This window comes from Osmerus mordax, chromosome 2 (genome assembly GCF_038355195.1).
Source record: "Osmerus mordax isolate fOsmMor3 chromosome 2, fOsmMor3.pri, whole genome shotgun sequence".
Taxonomy (NCBI): Eukaryota; Metazoa; Chordata; class Actinopteri; order Osmeriformes; family Osmeridae; genus Osmerus; species Osmerus mordax.
Genome location: NC_090051.1, coordinates 24,021,013 through 24,034,725, shown reverse-complemented (window position 1 = coordinate 24,034,725; position 13,713 = coordinate 24,021,013). Strand labels below are relative to the sequence as shown.

The 13,713-nt window shown below is 48.6% G+C and overlaps 1 protein-coding gene across 1 annotated transcript in view; it reads left to right on the top strand.

The window, feature by feature from the left end:
- The window catches only part of tmeff2a (transmembrane protein with EGF-like and two follistatin-like domains 2a), a 44,948-nt gene that overhangs the window by 12,936 nt on the left and 18,299 nt on the right, over nt 1-13,713 (top strand). Inside the window, exons 3-4 of the mRNA XM_067259541.1 lie at nt 5,156-5,285; nt 9,201-9,227. Coding sequence (XP_067115642.1) covers nt 5,156-5,285; nt 9,201-9,227 — 157 coding nt within the window. The remainder of the gene's footprint in view (nt 1-5,155; nt 5,286-9,200; nt 9,228-13,713) is intronic.

The following is a 13,713-nucleotide window of genomic DNA, read 5'->3' as shown; positions in this document are numbered from 1 at the left end:
TGGAACACCTGGATGTAACTGTCTGGTGTATTATAATTGGTGTTGATGTTTTTCTTGGTGTCCAAGACAGATTTCCTGTTGGGGACCAGACAGTTCTATCTTAACAGATTTTTCTATGTGATGTTATTCCCCACTAATTGAGTGTTGGTCCCAAAGTTGTTGTTTTTTCCAACAATATTTTAGTATACGATATGATATTTTCACAAAATATTTAGGCTTCTCTGTTCTCTTTTCCTCCTTTCACGTGTGTGGAAGTATCATTGTTTTTTTTTAAAGAAAAAGTTTCACAAGGTTTAAAAAATATGTTCACCTTTTTTCCTAAAACATTTTCCAAAAAATATTTTCAAAGATGTATTTAGGCTGCTCTGTTTTCCTCTCCTCCTTTCACATGTGTGGTCAATTTCTTTTCTTTCGTTTTTAAGGTTTCAAAAGGTTGAAAACAATTTCAAACAAATATTTTCTACAAAACATACACAAATGTTGTTTGTGATTTGGATTGTCTTTCTGGCTTTGAGGGAGACATTTTAGCTCCAACTCTGATTCTAACTTAACTCTAACTTAAGAAGTTGGTGCCTACTTTTGGATTGACAGCAGCACAGAAAAAGTCCTTGAAAGAGGAGAGGAGACATGAAGCTTAAACTCCTGAACTTTTCACTCCTGAGTTGGGTAATTACCATTTTTTACTTCAGTCAAACCAGGATACAAACTCAAATTCAATTGGAAGTGAAGTGACATTGACCCCAACTATATTATCAGCTTAACAACACTGGTGTGGAGAGCAACCCAGCCTGCTCCCGTTCTGAGGGTCGTCCTCATGAACCCCCAGCTCGTCTCTGGCTCCCTGGTGGGAGGTCAGACCTTACCCGGTGTGGAGCTAATCATCTGACTAAAGCCCCTCTTCCGCTTGCCGTCCCTCGAGCTCTGTGCCATTTCAGGAACGCTGTCGGAGACATCCATCACAGCCTGGGCAGCTGACGGGAGGGAGGCTCTGACACATGAAGGACCCTAAGACGAGAGCTTCATCTCTTGTCAAGAGCCAGCAGAAGCAGTCATCTCAGACAGAGCTTAGATCTTTAACACGAAGCTTGCAGTCTTCTGAGGAGAAGTAAGTCATAATTACGTCTCCAGAGGCCTTAAAGAAAGTAAACAAGTTTTGCGTGGAGATGATGCCATGTTCTATAGACCGAACTGCTGTATTTCCTGAGAAGTGGAACGTGCCGTGCAGAGCGGTTCTCCTTTGAGATGAGCCCCAGTTCAGCAGATGTTTATTATTGATAGGGGTGGATGATAGCCGTGGGATGGGTTGCATAATCTAGAGCAGACTTTAATGGAGACAGGAAACGGATGAGGCTGGTAGATATTGGTGTATGTGTGTTTGAGGAGACGGCTGGGCATGTGTGCCCGATACAGTGTCTGTGTGCCTGTGTGTGTGTTATGAACTGTCACACAACAATTTGTCCTCACAGAATAGAGTTAACGACATGCTGAACCTTCAACCAACACAGAGCAGTAGAGGTAGAGCATGCTTTATCCTTCATTAGGAAGAGAACATGGAGAGGGCATGGTAACCCAGGCAAGAACTTCAAAGCTTCCTTAGCTGTTCGTCGCTGGGCTCGTTGGTGATGGGGCTACAAAGCTTCTTGCAGCAGCTGATTAGAATGTAAACGTTGATTGCTGGCAGCGTTGGAGAGGTCTGTTGACATGGCTCTTCACAGGGTCAAACTGAGATGAACGTAGAGGATAACTCCTGCTGTGAGACAACAGTGTTTGTTTGAAGATAGTTTATTTATTTATGAATTCAGAAGAGAACGACACATTTTTATCCATAAAATGCCAATAAATTCAGACAACAACACACTAAAACTGGAGAGGTACACTGGGGAAACTGTAAGGTGTGCTTTTGTCCTTTGCAGCAGGGTCAGTTCTTATTTTTTCACCCATGAAACTATTTTTCATGGGTGGTAGACTACATCGAAAGGAACTTGTTGCAACCAAATCCATTGATCCACAAAGCCAAAGGCAAGCACATCCGATAATTGTACATATTATGTTTTAATTGTTTTATTTAATGTTAGCGTGTGTTAATTACTACAAGAGACAGTTCTGTTAGCTATGGATGAACCTTTTTAATATTCTGACACATGTTCCAAGTTCCAGTGTCCTTCAACTCCCTGCTTGGGTTTAGTTGTGTTGTTCAGACTCCTGTGTGACAGAGGAATGAGTCTGCCAGATCCTGATGATGATCTCATTTGATTTTGCTTGTCTGCCTTTAATTGCTTTTCTCTTCAAACCTCTGTGCCAGTTGTTCATTCTGGAGAAACTTGTACGGACTGGCTTGAGCTTGCTGTTGTTGGTAGGTAAATGAACAGGTAGATGGATATCAGAAGATGGATAAATGGGTTCATGAACCATTCGTTTTACACACACAGTATGCAGACCATAGAGGAGCTGCACTCTCTTTCTGGCTCTTCATCCCTCTTTCCTTTTACCCTCCCTCCCTCCCTCCCTCCCTCCCTCCCTCCCTCCCTCCCTCCCTCCCTCCCTCCCTCCCTCCCTCCCTCCCTCCCTCCCTCCCTCCCTCCCTCCCTCCCTCTCCCTGCTTTTTATTCATGCATGCACTCTTCCCCTCCCTCCACCCCTCTCTTTCTCACCCCCTCTGTGTAGTTTGAAGCGTGTCAGACACCAGGTGTGTGTGGGGGCTGTGAGGGCAGCAGGAGAGGGCGTGAGGCTGGCTGTGAGGCTGCTCGCGAGGCTACTCTCCTGTGATGAGGTCTGGTGGGGCTGTAAGCCAGGCCAGCTCACGCAGGTAGACTCCAGGTCCTGTCTGGTGGCCCGCTCTCTCCTAGAGAGGAGGGTGTGAGGAGGAGGGGGGTGATGCACCAGGCAGAACCACAGCAGCCCCTACAGGTTGACTTTGGTAGTGAATGTGGTGAAATGGAAACGGCATGAACAGGAAAATTGTCTCTACGCTTCATGCATTCTCTTTCTCTCTCACACACACACACACACATTCTCTCTCTCTCACACACACATTCAAACACATACATATACGGGAACACACAAACACACATCTCCCCCATGAGGCTATCTACACCCTTTCCATAGAAGATGTCACGTGTTTGGTTGACACTGGTGTGTCGACCAGACTTGGTCTCAGTGGAAGTCTGGGTTTGCTTCAGAACTGTTTTGTAGAGCCCAGCGCAAGCGCAAGAGGCCATGCCATCTGGCCCCGGAACACGGCTTTTGCTCCGTCTGCAGAGGCGGCCGAGTGATCAGAACCTCCCACTCCTTTTCACCTCCTCCTGTCCCACAGTCACACTCATTCTCAACTCTCCTTCCCCCACTCTCTTTCTCTCTCCATCTCCCTGCTCAGTGTCTCTCTCCCTCACTCCTGTTCTCTCTCTCCCACACCGCGTCTCTTATCCCTCACACGTTCTCCTTCCCCCCAAAACTGTCCATCCCTCCCCCAGTCTTATGGAGGGGTAGAACCGGGATACAGGGAGGATCATCCTCTTCTTTAAGCCTCGTATCTGTGCCCCCCCCTCCCCGCTGAGATACGGAGGTTTTAAATCCTGGCTTCTCTTGGGAGAAGAGGGAGACACAGAGCCGGCCAGGCTGCAGGTGTGTGGGAGAAGGTAAATGGAGGAGGGTTTCACAGAGGACCAGGCACTGTTGAAGACACACGCTGGGTCCTGTTGGCCTGCTTTCCCTGGGTTGCATCACGCCTGGCATCAAAGCAGCCTCCCTCAGTCCCTGGCTCTCAGAAGCCTGAGCCCTGCAGAGAGATGGTAGAGACACTAACACCCTACAGTAAGCCACCCAGTCTTCTCTGTCAGGAGTGGCTATACCTCCCTACCTTTCTGACTACACAACTCACCCTCCCTTTCTTGTCCTCCCTATTCCCTGGGAGGGGATTTCTTTGTCTGTGTGTTCATCTTCTCTTATCTTCCTTTTCTCCTCAGTCTCCCACCTTTCCTTTCTTTCACAGCCCCGTGACATCAGCTCTGCTTCTCCTTCGCTAACCCTCCTCCTCTCCTCTCTGCTGTCCCTCCTCCCTCAGACAACCAGTCCTCCGTCTTCTAGCTCCCCTCTCTTGCCCCCCTTTCTCTCCTCCCTCTCTCCCTCTCTGTTCTGGAGCCAGCCCTCCCTGCATCCTTCCTACTCAGCCAGTTCAAAATGGTGGCCGCTCTGCGACGCTCCAGAATCGATGGCATGGTTATTTTTGTGCTGCTTCTGGCCGTAGGCGTGTGTGTGTGTGGATTTGTAGATGTGTGTTGAGGGGGTGTGTAGGAGAGAGTGGGTATTGTACGCATGCACGTTTGTGTGTGTGCATGTTTGTGTGAGTGTGCATGCGTGTGTGTGTGTTATATTATTGTTGCTTGCTTTTTTGTACAGGTACACTCTTGCACTTTTTGAGGTTCATGTTGTTTAATTTGTAACTTGTTTAACTACTTATTTGCTTTTCACAATGTATGCTTCATGTTTCTGTTACCAGAACAGATTCTGGATCCTTCAGGTGTGTTACTAATGTAGAACCCATGTCCACAATCAGGACCACTGACCCAATGATCCAGTATCAAAACGTCACAGGCTCTCAAGAATGGAAACAGCGTTGTTCCATCTTAATCTGCATTAGTCAGGGCCGTGGTGCAGTTAGACGCACACGCCAGTGTGGGCCAACACACGGCTACTGAACATCCTGTTCTGCTCATGTTCAGTCTATGCATTTGTGGAGACTTGCACTAAACACCCACGTGAATGAATATAAACCTCTCTAGCACCTTCTGTTCTCTGTTGAGAATTATATTAAGTCATTAGGAGACAGTGGATAACCACTGAAATGTTTCAACTTCTTAACATTATAGCTGGATGGGAGGTAATCATGGAATGCATGTGAACGAATTCAGCAAATGTAAAAAAATATGTGCTTTCCAATAATTGGACATTTGAATTTATATTTTTTTATCAATATTTATTTCATGAATTAACTGACATTTACCAAGACAGACCTGAACCTTGGCTTCTATCCTTGAAATAAAAATGTCTACACAATTCTTATATGTAAATTCCTTTGAATCCTACGATGACTAGTCAAGGCTGCGTTGAAGATAGTAGCTGGAGATTCTAACTGGTGCTCCTCTTCTCTCCTCCGCAGTGCAACAACGAGTACGTCCCTGTGTGCGGCTCCAACAACCAGAACTACCAGAACGAGTGCTTCCTCCGCAGGGACGCCTGCAAGCAGCAGGCTGAAGTCCTGCTGCAGTCTGAGGGCAGCTGTCCTGTCGGTGCGTACGCTACATGCTAATATGCCACATGCTAATAACCTACATGCTAATATGCTACAGGCTAATTTGCCACATTCTAAAACTCCACATGCGAATACACTAGCGTTAAATGCTAATACTCTAAATGCTCAGTCACACACAATCGCCTACACCAAAAATGTAAAGGCATATTTTGTGCATTTGTAAAATATTTGTTACTACTGCAGTAGTCACAAATGTGATTCAGTTCTGCTCACTACGGCCTTGACCCTAAAAAAAAACAGACAGAATAACCTTTTGTCAGAGAAAGGAAGAAAACAATCTGGGTCTGTGTTCCAGAGCTGTTACGTGGTTATCAGGCACAGGTGGTCTTCAGTTGAGTCACCTAGAGCAGTGGTTCTCAACCCTGGTCCTCAGGGCCCACTGCAGAGTTGCCAACTCTCACGGTTTCGCCGTGTCACACACGCATTTCAACCATTTCTCACGCTCTCACGCCACACATTGTATATCTCACGCTGAAAAGGCATCATCAAACAAGTAGCCAAGCTAACGTTGTAAACAGTAACGGACGAGGCGCAGGTTAACGGAGTGAAGCATCACTGACGCGCAAACAGCCGTGTAAACTCGCCTGGAAGGGGGGGGGGGGGGGGGGGTGAAGCTCGCGAAAGCCTCCCCCGGGTGGGGGGGGGGGGGGGGGGGGGGTTGCTACCAAATCTCACGCCAAGGTTTTTGGAAAAGTTGGCAGCCCTGCACTGTCCTGCATGTTTTAGATGTTTCCCTGCTCCAACACACCTGATTCAAATGAATGGTCATAAGCAGGCTTCTGCAGAGCTGGATAACGACCCATTCAGTTATGTGTGTGTGTGTGTGTGTGTGTGTGTGTGTGTGTGTGTGAGAGAGAGAAAGCAGGAATAAGGAGGTGTGTGTGTGTGTGTGTGTGTGTGTGTGAGAGAGAGAGAGATCGTTTTTTAAATGTGTTGTGTTAGTGTCTGTCAGAGAAAGAGAGCAAGTGTGGGTAAAATGGATGTGTTTTTGTGTCCATGGTGCTTCATGGATGAGAGAGTGGAAATGAGGGGGTGAAGCTCGTTTCACGAAACAAGGAAACAAATCTGATGTTTGGTCTTTCCTCGGCACGGTGGCTGTGACGATGATGTCCCAGCCTGACAGCTTCTCCCTCCTCTACGCACACCTCTCCATCTTCCTCTCCTCCTGTGTTCCTCCATCCCTCACTGTCACGGCTAAACCATGTGGTCAGATCGAATTAGACGTGCACTATCAGCAATATTTCACTATTGTACTTCACTTGTCTTAGGTTAGTATAGGTTTATAAGGTTAGTATTTGAGTATTATGTGTATTATGTGTATTTAGAGGTTTAGTATACTGTATTGAATATTGTATATTACGAGGTTTACTATATTTTAGCTATATTTTCTGTGTTCTGTGTACTTATATGTTGTGTTATGCCAGGTTGCTTTGCGTTGTCTTGTCCTAAGAATTTCAGTGCCCAGTCTGACCCTGTGTTGTTCTGTGCATCACCAGTCCGACCCTGTGTTGTTCTGTGCATCACCAGTCAGACCCTGTGTTGTTCTGTGCATCACCAGTCTGACCCTGTGTTGTTCTGTGCATCACCAGTCTGACCCTGTGTTGTTCTGTGCATCACCAGTCTGACCCTGTGTTGTTCTGTGCATCACCAGTCTGACCCTGTGTTGTTCTGTGCATCACCAGTCTGACCCTGTGTTGTTCTGTGCATCACCAGTCTGACCCTGTGTTGTTCTGTGCATCACCAGTCTGACCCTGTGTTGTTCTGTGCATCTGACAATAAAAGACTTGAACTTGAACGTGATGTAGCGTCCGCTGAGGAAGCAGGTGGATTCACATCACAACGCAGACAGGTCGGTGCGATGATGAAAAAAGAAAGCTTGTGAACGTTAACCTATCTCAGGTTTTTGAAGACCCCAGTTCCTCTTTTACTGTGTCACTCAAACCTTTTGAAATAAATTGACAATTATTTATAATGAACTAAAATCTCTGGGTTCTAGTGAGGCATCTCTGGATTTTAGGCACCTACGTGGCTCACTGTGGTATATTTATTTGGGATGGTTAAGGTGTGATCCTCCTCAGCGTCTATTGGTTGAGGGTTGTTAACCAGGTGTTCTTGTCTGTCGCTGGGTTCTGCTCCAGTCAACTGTTCTGTTCTCTGGCACTCCTCTCCTCATTCTGTTTCCTCTTCATGTTGACCAGACAGAGGCTGTGTTGGGGTTTACCTCAGTAAGGTGGCTGACAGCAGGGTCCCACCCCGGCGTGGGGTGGGCCAGCCAGGACAGACGGCCTGCTGGCTGTCCCCCCACGGCCTGGCAGCAGACAGCCAGACCACGGGGGGCTGGACTCCACTCTCAGACACAACATGTTCCTGGGGTGGAGGGGCTTGTTTTTTCTGAATCTTTAATGAGTTTAGTGTGTCTGCTGTCTCATCTGTGTCCACATGGAGGTCAGGGTCCAGGTTTTGAAGGGCTTGGCTTTAGCAGCTTGTTGGGTAGTTGATGTTTTTAATAGTACTAGTAGAATGGATGATGGGCCATTTGACGCAATTTACTGGTAGCATTTCTGTTTCCTGGAATACACCTGCCTACAACATCCTACAACAGGAGGGTGAGGGGAGGGGAGAGGAGAGGAGGGGAGGGTGAGTGGAGGGTGAGGGGAGAGGAGGGTGAGGGAAGACGTTCAGCTCAGGTTACTCTCAGCCTGGCTCCTATAATTGCTCCATTGGTGTATCTTTCACAGTCGTATGGTTAAACAGTGCTGTGAGCTTGATGTCTGAGGGAAGCTTGACCAGGATCAATTCGTGCTGGCTGTACAGATGGAATTACTGAGAAAACATATTGAACAGTTGGAGACAGAAGACACACATTCTCACACCAAAGAGGTCTTGGTGAGAGGAGGTCTGGGTGAGAGGAGGTCTGGGTGAGGGGAGGTCTGGGTGAGAGGAGGTCTGGGTGAGAGGAGGTCTGGGTGAGGGGAGGTCTGGGTGAGAGGAGGTCTGGGTGAGAGGAGGTCTGGGTGAGGGGAGGTCTGGGTGAGGGGAGGTCTGGGTGAGAGGTCTGGGTGAGAGGAGGTCTGGGTGAGGGGAGGTCTGTGTGAGAGGAGGTCTGGGTGAGAGGAGGTCTGGGTGAGAGGAGGTCTGGGTGAGAGGAGGTCTGGGTGAGGGGAGGTCTGGGTGAGGGGAGGTCTGGGTGAGAGGAGGTCTGGGTGAGAGGAGGTCTGGGTGAGAGGAGGTCTGGGTGAGAGGAGGTCTGGGTGAGGGGAGGTCTGGGTGAGGGGAGGTCTGGGTGAGAGGAGGTCTGGGTGAGGGGAGGTCTGGGTGAGGGGAGGTCTGGGTGAGGGGAGGTCTGGGTGAGGGGAGGTCTGGGTGAGGGGAGGTCTGGGTGAGAGGAGGTCTGGGTGAGGGGAGGTCTGGGTGAGGGGAGGTCTGGGTGAGAGGAGGTCTGGGTGAGGGGAGGTCTGGGTGAGGGGAGGTCTGGGTGAGGGGAGGTCTGGGTGAGAGGAGGTCTGGGTGAGAGGAGGTCTGGGTGAGGGGAGGTCTGGGTGAGAGGAGGTCTGGGTGAGGGGAGGTCTGGGTGAGAGGAGGTCTGGGTGAGAGGAGGTCTGGGTGAGAGGAGGTCTGGGTGAGGGGAGGTCTGGGTGAGAGGAGGTCTGGGTGAGGGGAGGTCTGGGTGAGAGGAGGTCTGGGTGAGGGGAGGTCTGGGTGAGAGGAGGAGGGACGGGCTTATCTGGACATGTATTCAAGCACAAACGTTTACACACACGCTTAATACTAATTAGATAAGTGTACTGTCGTTCATCAACCCACACACACACAACCATTGCGATACACAAACACACAGACACACACTTGAATGCACACAAGATGGTTAACGTGTGTGTTCTCTCCCCCACAGATGCTGGCTCCGGATCAGGAGATGACGGTAAGGAAGTTCTGGTCTCTCCTTCTCTCTGCTCTCTCCTCTCTCATTTTATCTCCTTCTCTCTGCTCTCTCTCCTTCTCTCTGCTCTCTCCTTCTCTCTCCTTCTCTCTGCTCTCTCTCTCCTTCTCTCTGCTCTCTCTCTCCTTCTCTCTGCTCTCTCTGCTCTCTCTCCTTCTCTCTGCTCTCTCTCTCTCTCCTCTGCTCTCTCTGCTCTCTCTGCTCTCTCTCTGCTCTCTCTCCTTCTCTCTGCTCTCTCTGCTCTCTCTGCTCTCTCTCTCTCTCCTTCTCTCTGCTTGTTGTTCTTTTCCGTCTCTCTCCTGTCTGTTCCATTACAGCCTGTTACACTTCTGGCTTCTTGAGGAGACGGTACCAGCAGGGGGCTGTGTGTTTCGGGTCACACACCTGTTCCCCGTGCACATGCCATCCTACACACATTTGTTGATGCAGTGAGACTGTGAGCGTGTGTTTGCTGGTAGCTCATACACACCAGGCCTGCTGCCAACCTCAGTTTTCTGTCCAATCCTGACATTCTCTTCACACACACACACACGTCTTTCCCTCCTGCGATTACTCATTCGCAAAAAAAACATCCTGACCATGCTGCTGTGCCGGGGGGGCCCTGCCCCATCCTGACCATGCTGCTGTGCCGGGGGGGCCCTGCCCCATCCTGACCATGCTGCTGGGCCGGGAGGGGCCCTGCCCCATCCTCACCATGCTGCTGTGCCGGGGGGGGGGGGGGGGCTGTGCTGCTGGAGTGTGACATGAGAGAGAAGGAGTGGGACCACACACACTCTGGGATGGAAGGAACCCTAGGGAACTTACTCATGGCATGTGAGTGGTGTGTGTGTTGTGTACAGGGTGTGTGTGTGTGTTGTGTACAGGGTGTGGTGTGTGTTGTGTACAGGGTATGTGTGTGTGTGTTGTGTACAGGGTGTGGTGTGTGTGTGTTGTGTACAGGGTGTGGTGTGGGTGAAGTGACACGGTCTGGGTCACACTCTTCCTGTCTTGAATGCGTGTTCCCCATGCAGTTTCTTCATTAACTCATGTGAAGAATATGTAGCGTCCCAGAGACAGAGAGTAAACAGATCCAACAGGCCCGCCGCGACACTCGCACTCACAGACGGAAATGAAGAGGCCTCGAGGTCAGCCGGGGACCCAGAGGAGATGAGGGAGACAGATTAGGGGCCGAGGGGAAGCAGGAGGCACGGAGCGATCACGGAGTCTGGAGCGATAGAGAAGGATGGGGGGCGACAGGGAGAAGGAGGGATTGCAGTGGAGAGATGGATGGATAGCAGGAATGAAGGGGAGAGCACAGGGAGGGGGAGATTGAGTTTTATGAGTGTCAGAGAAGGTTAAAGATGAGAAGTATAAAAGGCTGGGTTAGGGTAGCATAGAGCCACTTGCAGAGGAACAGTCCTCAATAAAAATCAAATGTCTTTTAATGGCTTACGATAAATCCAGCAGAGCCTGTTTATTGAGGTCTGGTCGGTTCAGATGCACAGAGATAAGATTTGGGGGTGATGTGTGGTGTGTCTGTCTGTGCGGATGGAAGAGAGTGTGTGTGTGTGTTATCTGATTCCAGCCAGCTGTGGATAGAGATGCCTTGTGGCCATGTGGTTTCCATGGATGCAGGTACAGCCACAGACGGATGGGGTCATGTGATCAATTGTTTGCAGTGTTCCATGAAGTCTTCCCAGTAGAGACCTTCAGGCTGTCCCAAGACAGACACAGTTTAACATCCCGAACAACACCAGTCTAGACCTGAGAGGTTGTGTGTGTGTGTGTGTGTGTGTGTGTGTTTGTATGCGTGTGTGCTAATTAAGGGATAAACACACTATACTTAAGTTAATTATAATACCATAGCTCAAGTGAGGTAATTAATCAAATAATCATTGTGAAGCTATGTCGATATGGATTTTTGCCTTCAGTTCATTAATTTAAATTAGGTGTAAGACTCCAGAGCCGGCAAATTATGAATTCAATTTCAAACGATCCGTTCTTTTCAATATACAGAAACATGCCACAGAAAGTGGGAGGGTGGTGTGATATTCCTTCCGTACTTTTATACTGTAGGTTGTCACACTTTGAAACATATGAAATAAATATAGATTTAACTAAAAGGTTTGGGCAAGTCTGAGCAACTTATGATATACAGTGACTAAAATGGATAAACATTTACATTTTCTTACTTAATCCATTTGTAACTGAGTGATTTTTAGTCATTTAGCAGACACTCTTATCCAGAGCGACTTACAGTAACTACAGGGACATTCCCCCCGAAGCAAGTAGGGTGAAGTGCCTTGCCCAAGGACACAACATCATTTGGCATGGCTGGGAATCGAACCGAACTGGCAACCTTCAGCCCGACTCCCTCACCGCTCAGCCATCTGACTCCACTATTATATATAGTTATATATAGTATATAGTGATATATATAGTTATATCGTATACAGTGATATATATAGTTCTATAGTATACAGTGATATAAACAGTGATATATAGTTCTATAGTATACAGTGATATATAGTTCTATAGTATACAGTGATATAAACTGATATAAACAGTGATATGTAGTTATATAGTATACAGTGATATGTAGTTATATAGTATACAGTGATATAGTATACAGTGATATGTAGTGATATAGTATACAGTGATATAGTATACAGTGATATAGTATACAGTGATATAAACAGTGATATAGTATACAGTGATATAGTATACAGTGATATAGTATACAGTGATATAGTAAACAGTGATATAGTATACAGTGATATAGTATACAGTGATATGTGTATGTGTGGCTCTGGCAGCAGTTCTGGGTCGACCAGGGTTGAGCTCCCTTAGGATCTGGACCTCTTTAAGGAGCGCCAGGCCTGACCTGTGGTTCCCACAGTGATGAGACTGACCTGTGGTTCCCATGGTGATGAGACCCGCTGTCCCCTCTCTGATGGGGTCACACTGCCGGCACCATCACCATGGTAACAGAGTTAGAGGTTTAGGAAAGCGAACGAATCTAATCATGCCACCACTGCAGCAGAGATAAGGCTTGACGCTAGTGTGTGTGTGTGTTAGTGTGTGTGTTAGAGAGAGAGAGGTAGAGATAGAGAAAGATGGCAAGTTTCCCAGAATGACCAAAGAGGATGTATAGAAATCCCTTCACTGCAAAGTAGCATAACAGCCTCCCTCCTAAACCAGCCTCACATGGTTCTTATTCTACTCGCTGTACTGAGTATGGCCTGCTCACATACCTGAAACTATCCTCTCACAGTGAGAGACAGACTATGTAGTTCTCCATGAATTACATCAACTACCTGTTCAACTGACATGATTAGGATGAACGCCTGAGTGTTTCCACCCAGGCAGATGAGACCTGGCTGTCTCCACCGTGAGCCATACTCATGATGTACACACATTATATCTTACTGTCACCTCAAATAACAGTGGATCCTCTTGGATTCCAAAGATAGATATTTGGAGTGCACTATCTAGTTGTCAGTCAAAGCAGGATTTCTGTGGCTGGCATCATGTGGATAACAGTGTTCCTCTGCTGCCTTCCTTCCCCTCAGAAGATCCTGTCCCCCAGGATGGATGGTCTGTAGAGGGACACTGGCATGGTCCTCAGATCCTGCTGTCTGTCTCCGCCTGTCCTCTGCTGTCCTCTGCTGTCCTCTGCTGTCCTCTGCTGTCTGCTGTCCTCTGCTGTCCTCTGCTGTCCTCTGCTGTCCTCTGCTGTCTGCTGTCCTCTGCTGTCCTCTGCTGTCCTCCTGCTGTCCTCTGCTGTCCTCCTGCTGTCCTCTGCTGTCCTCTGCTGTCCTCTGCTGTCTGCTGTCCTCTGCTGTCCTCCTGCTGTCCTCTGCTGTCCTCTGCTGTCCTCTGCTGTCTGCTGTCCTCTGCTGTCCTCTGCTGTTTGCTGTCCTCTGTTGTCCTCCTGCTGTCCTCTGCTGTCTGCTGTCCTCTGCTGTCTGCTGTCCTCTGCTGTCTGCTGTCCTCTGCTGTCCTCTGCTGTTTGCTGTCCTCTGTTGTCCTCCTGCTGTCCTCTGCTGTCCTCTGCTGTCCTCCTGCTGTCCTCCTGCTGTCCTCTGTTGTCCTCCTGCTGTCCTCTGCTGTCCTCTGCTGTCCTCCTGCTGTCCTCTGTTGTCCTCCTGCTGTCCTCTGCTGTCCTCTGCTGTCCTCCTGCTGTCCTCTGCTGTCCTCTGCTGTCCTCCTGCTGTCCTCTGTTGTCCTCCTGCTGTCCTCCTGCTGTCCTCTGCTGTCCTCCTGCTGTCCTCTGCTGTCCTCCTGCTCTCTCACCCTCCCTCACTCCATCCAGCTAATCAAACACCGCCGGAGTCCTTCACACTGCTTTGCCTCTGATGAAACATAAATCTCTGGCCACCACTGTGTTTTTATTTGTGTGTGTGTGGAAGTGAGTTTTACTTTGTGACATGGAGGGAGGGGTAGCTGGGTTTCACTGTCCTCCTCCCCTCCCTGCATCATGTGATGG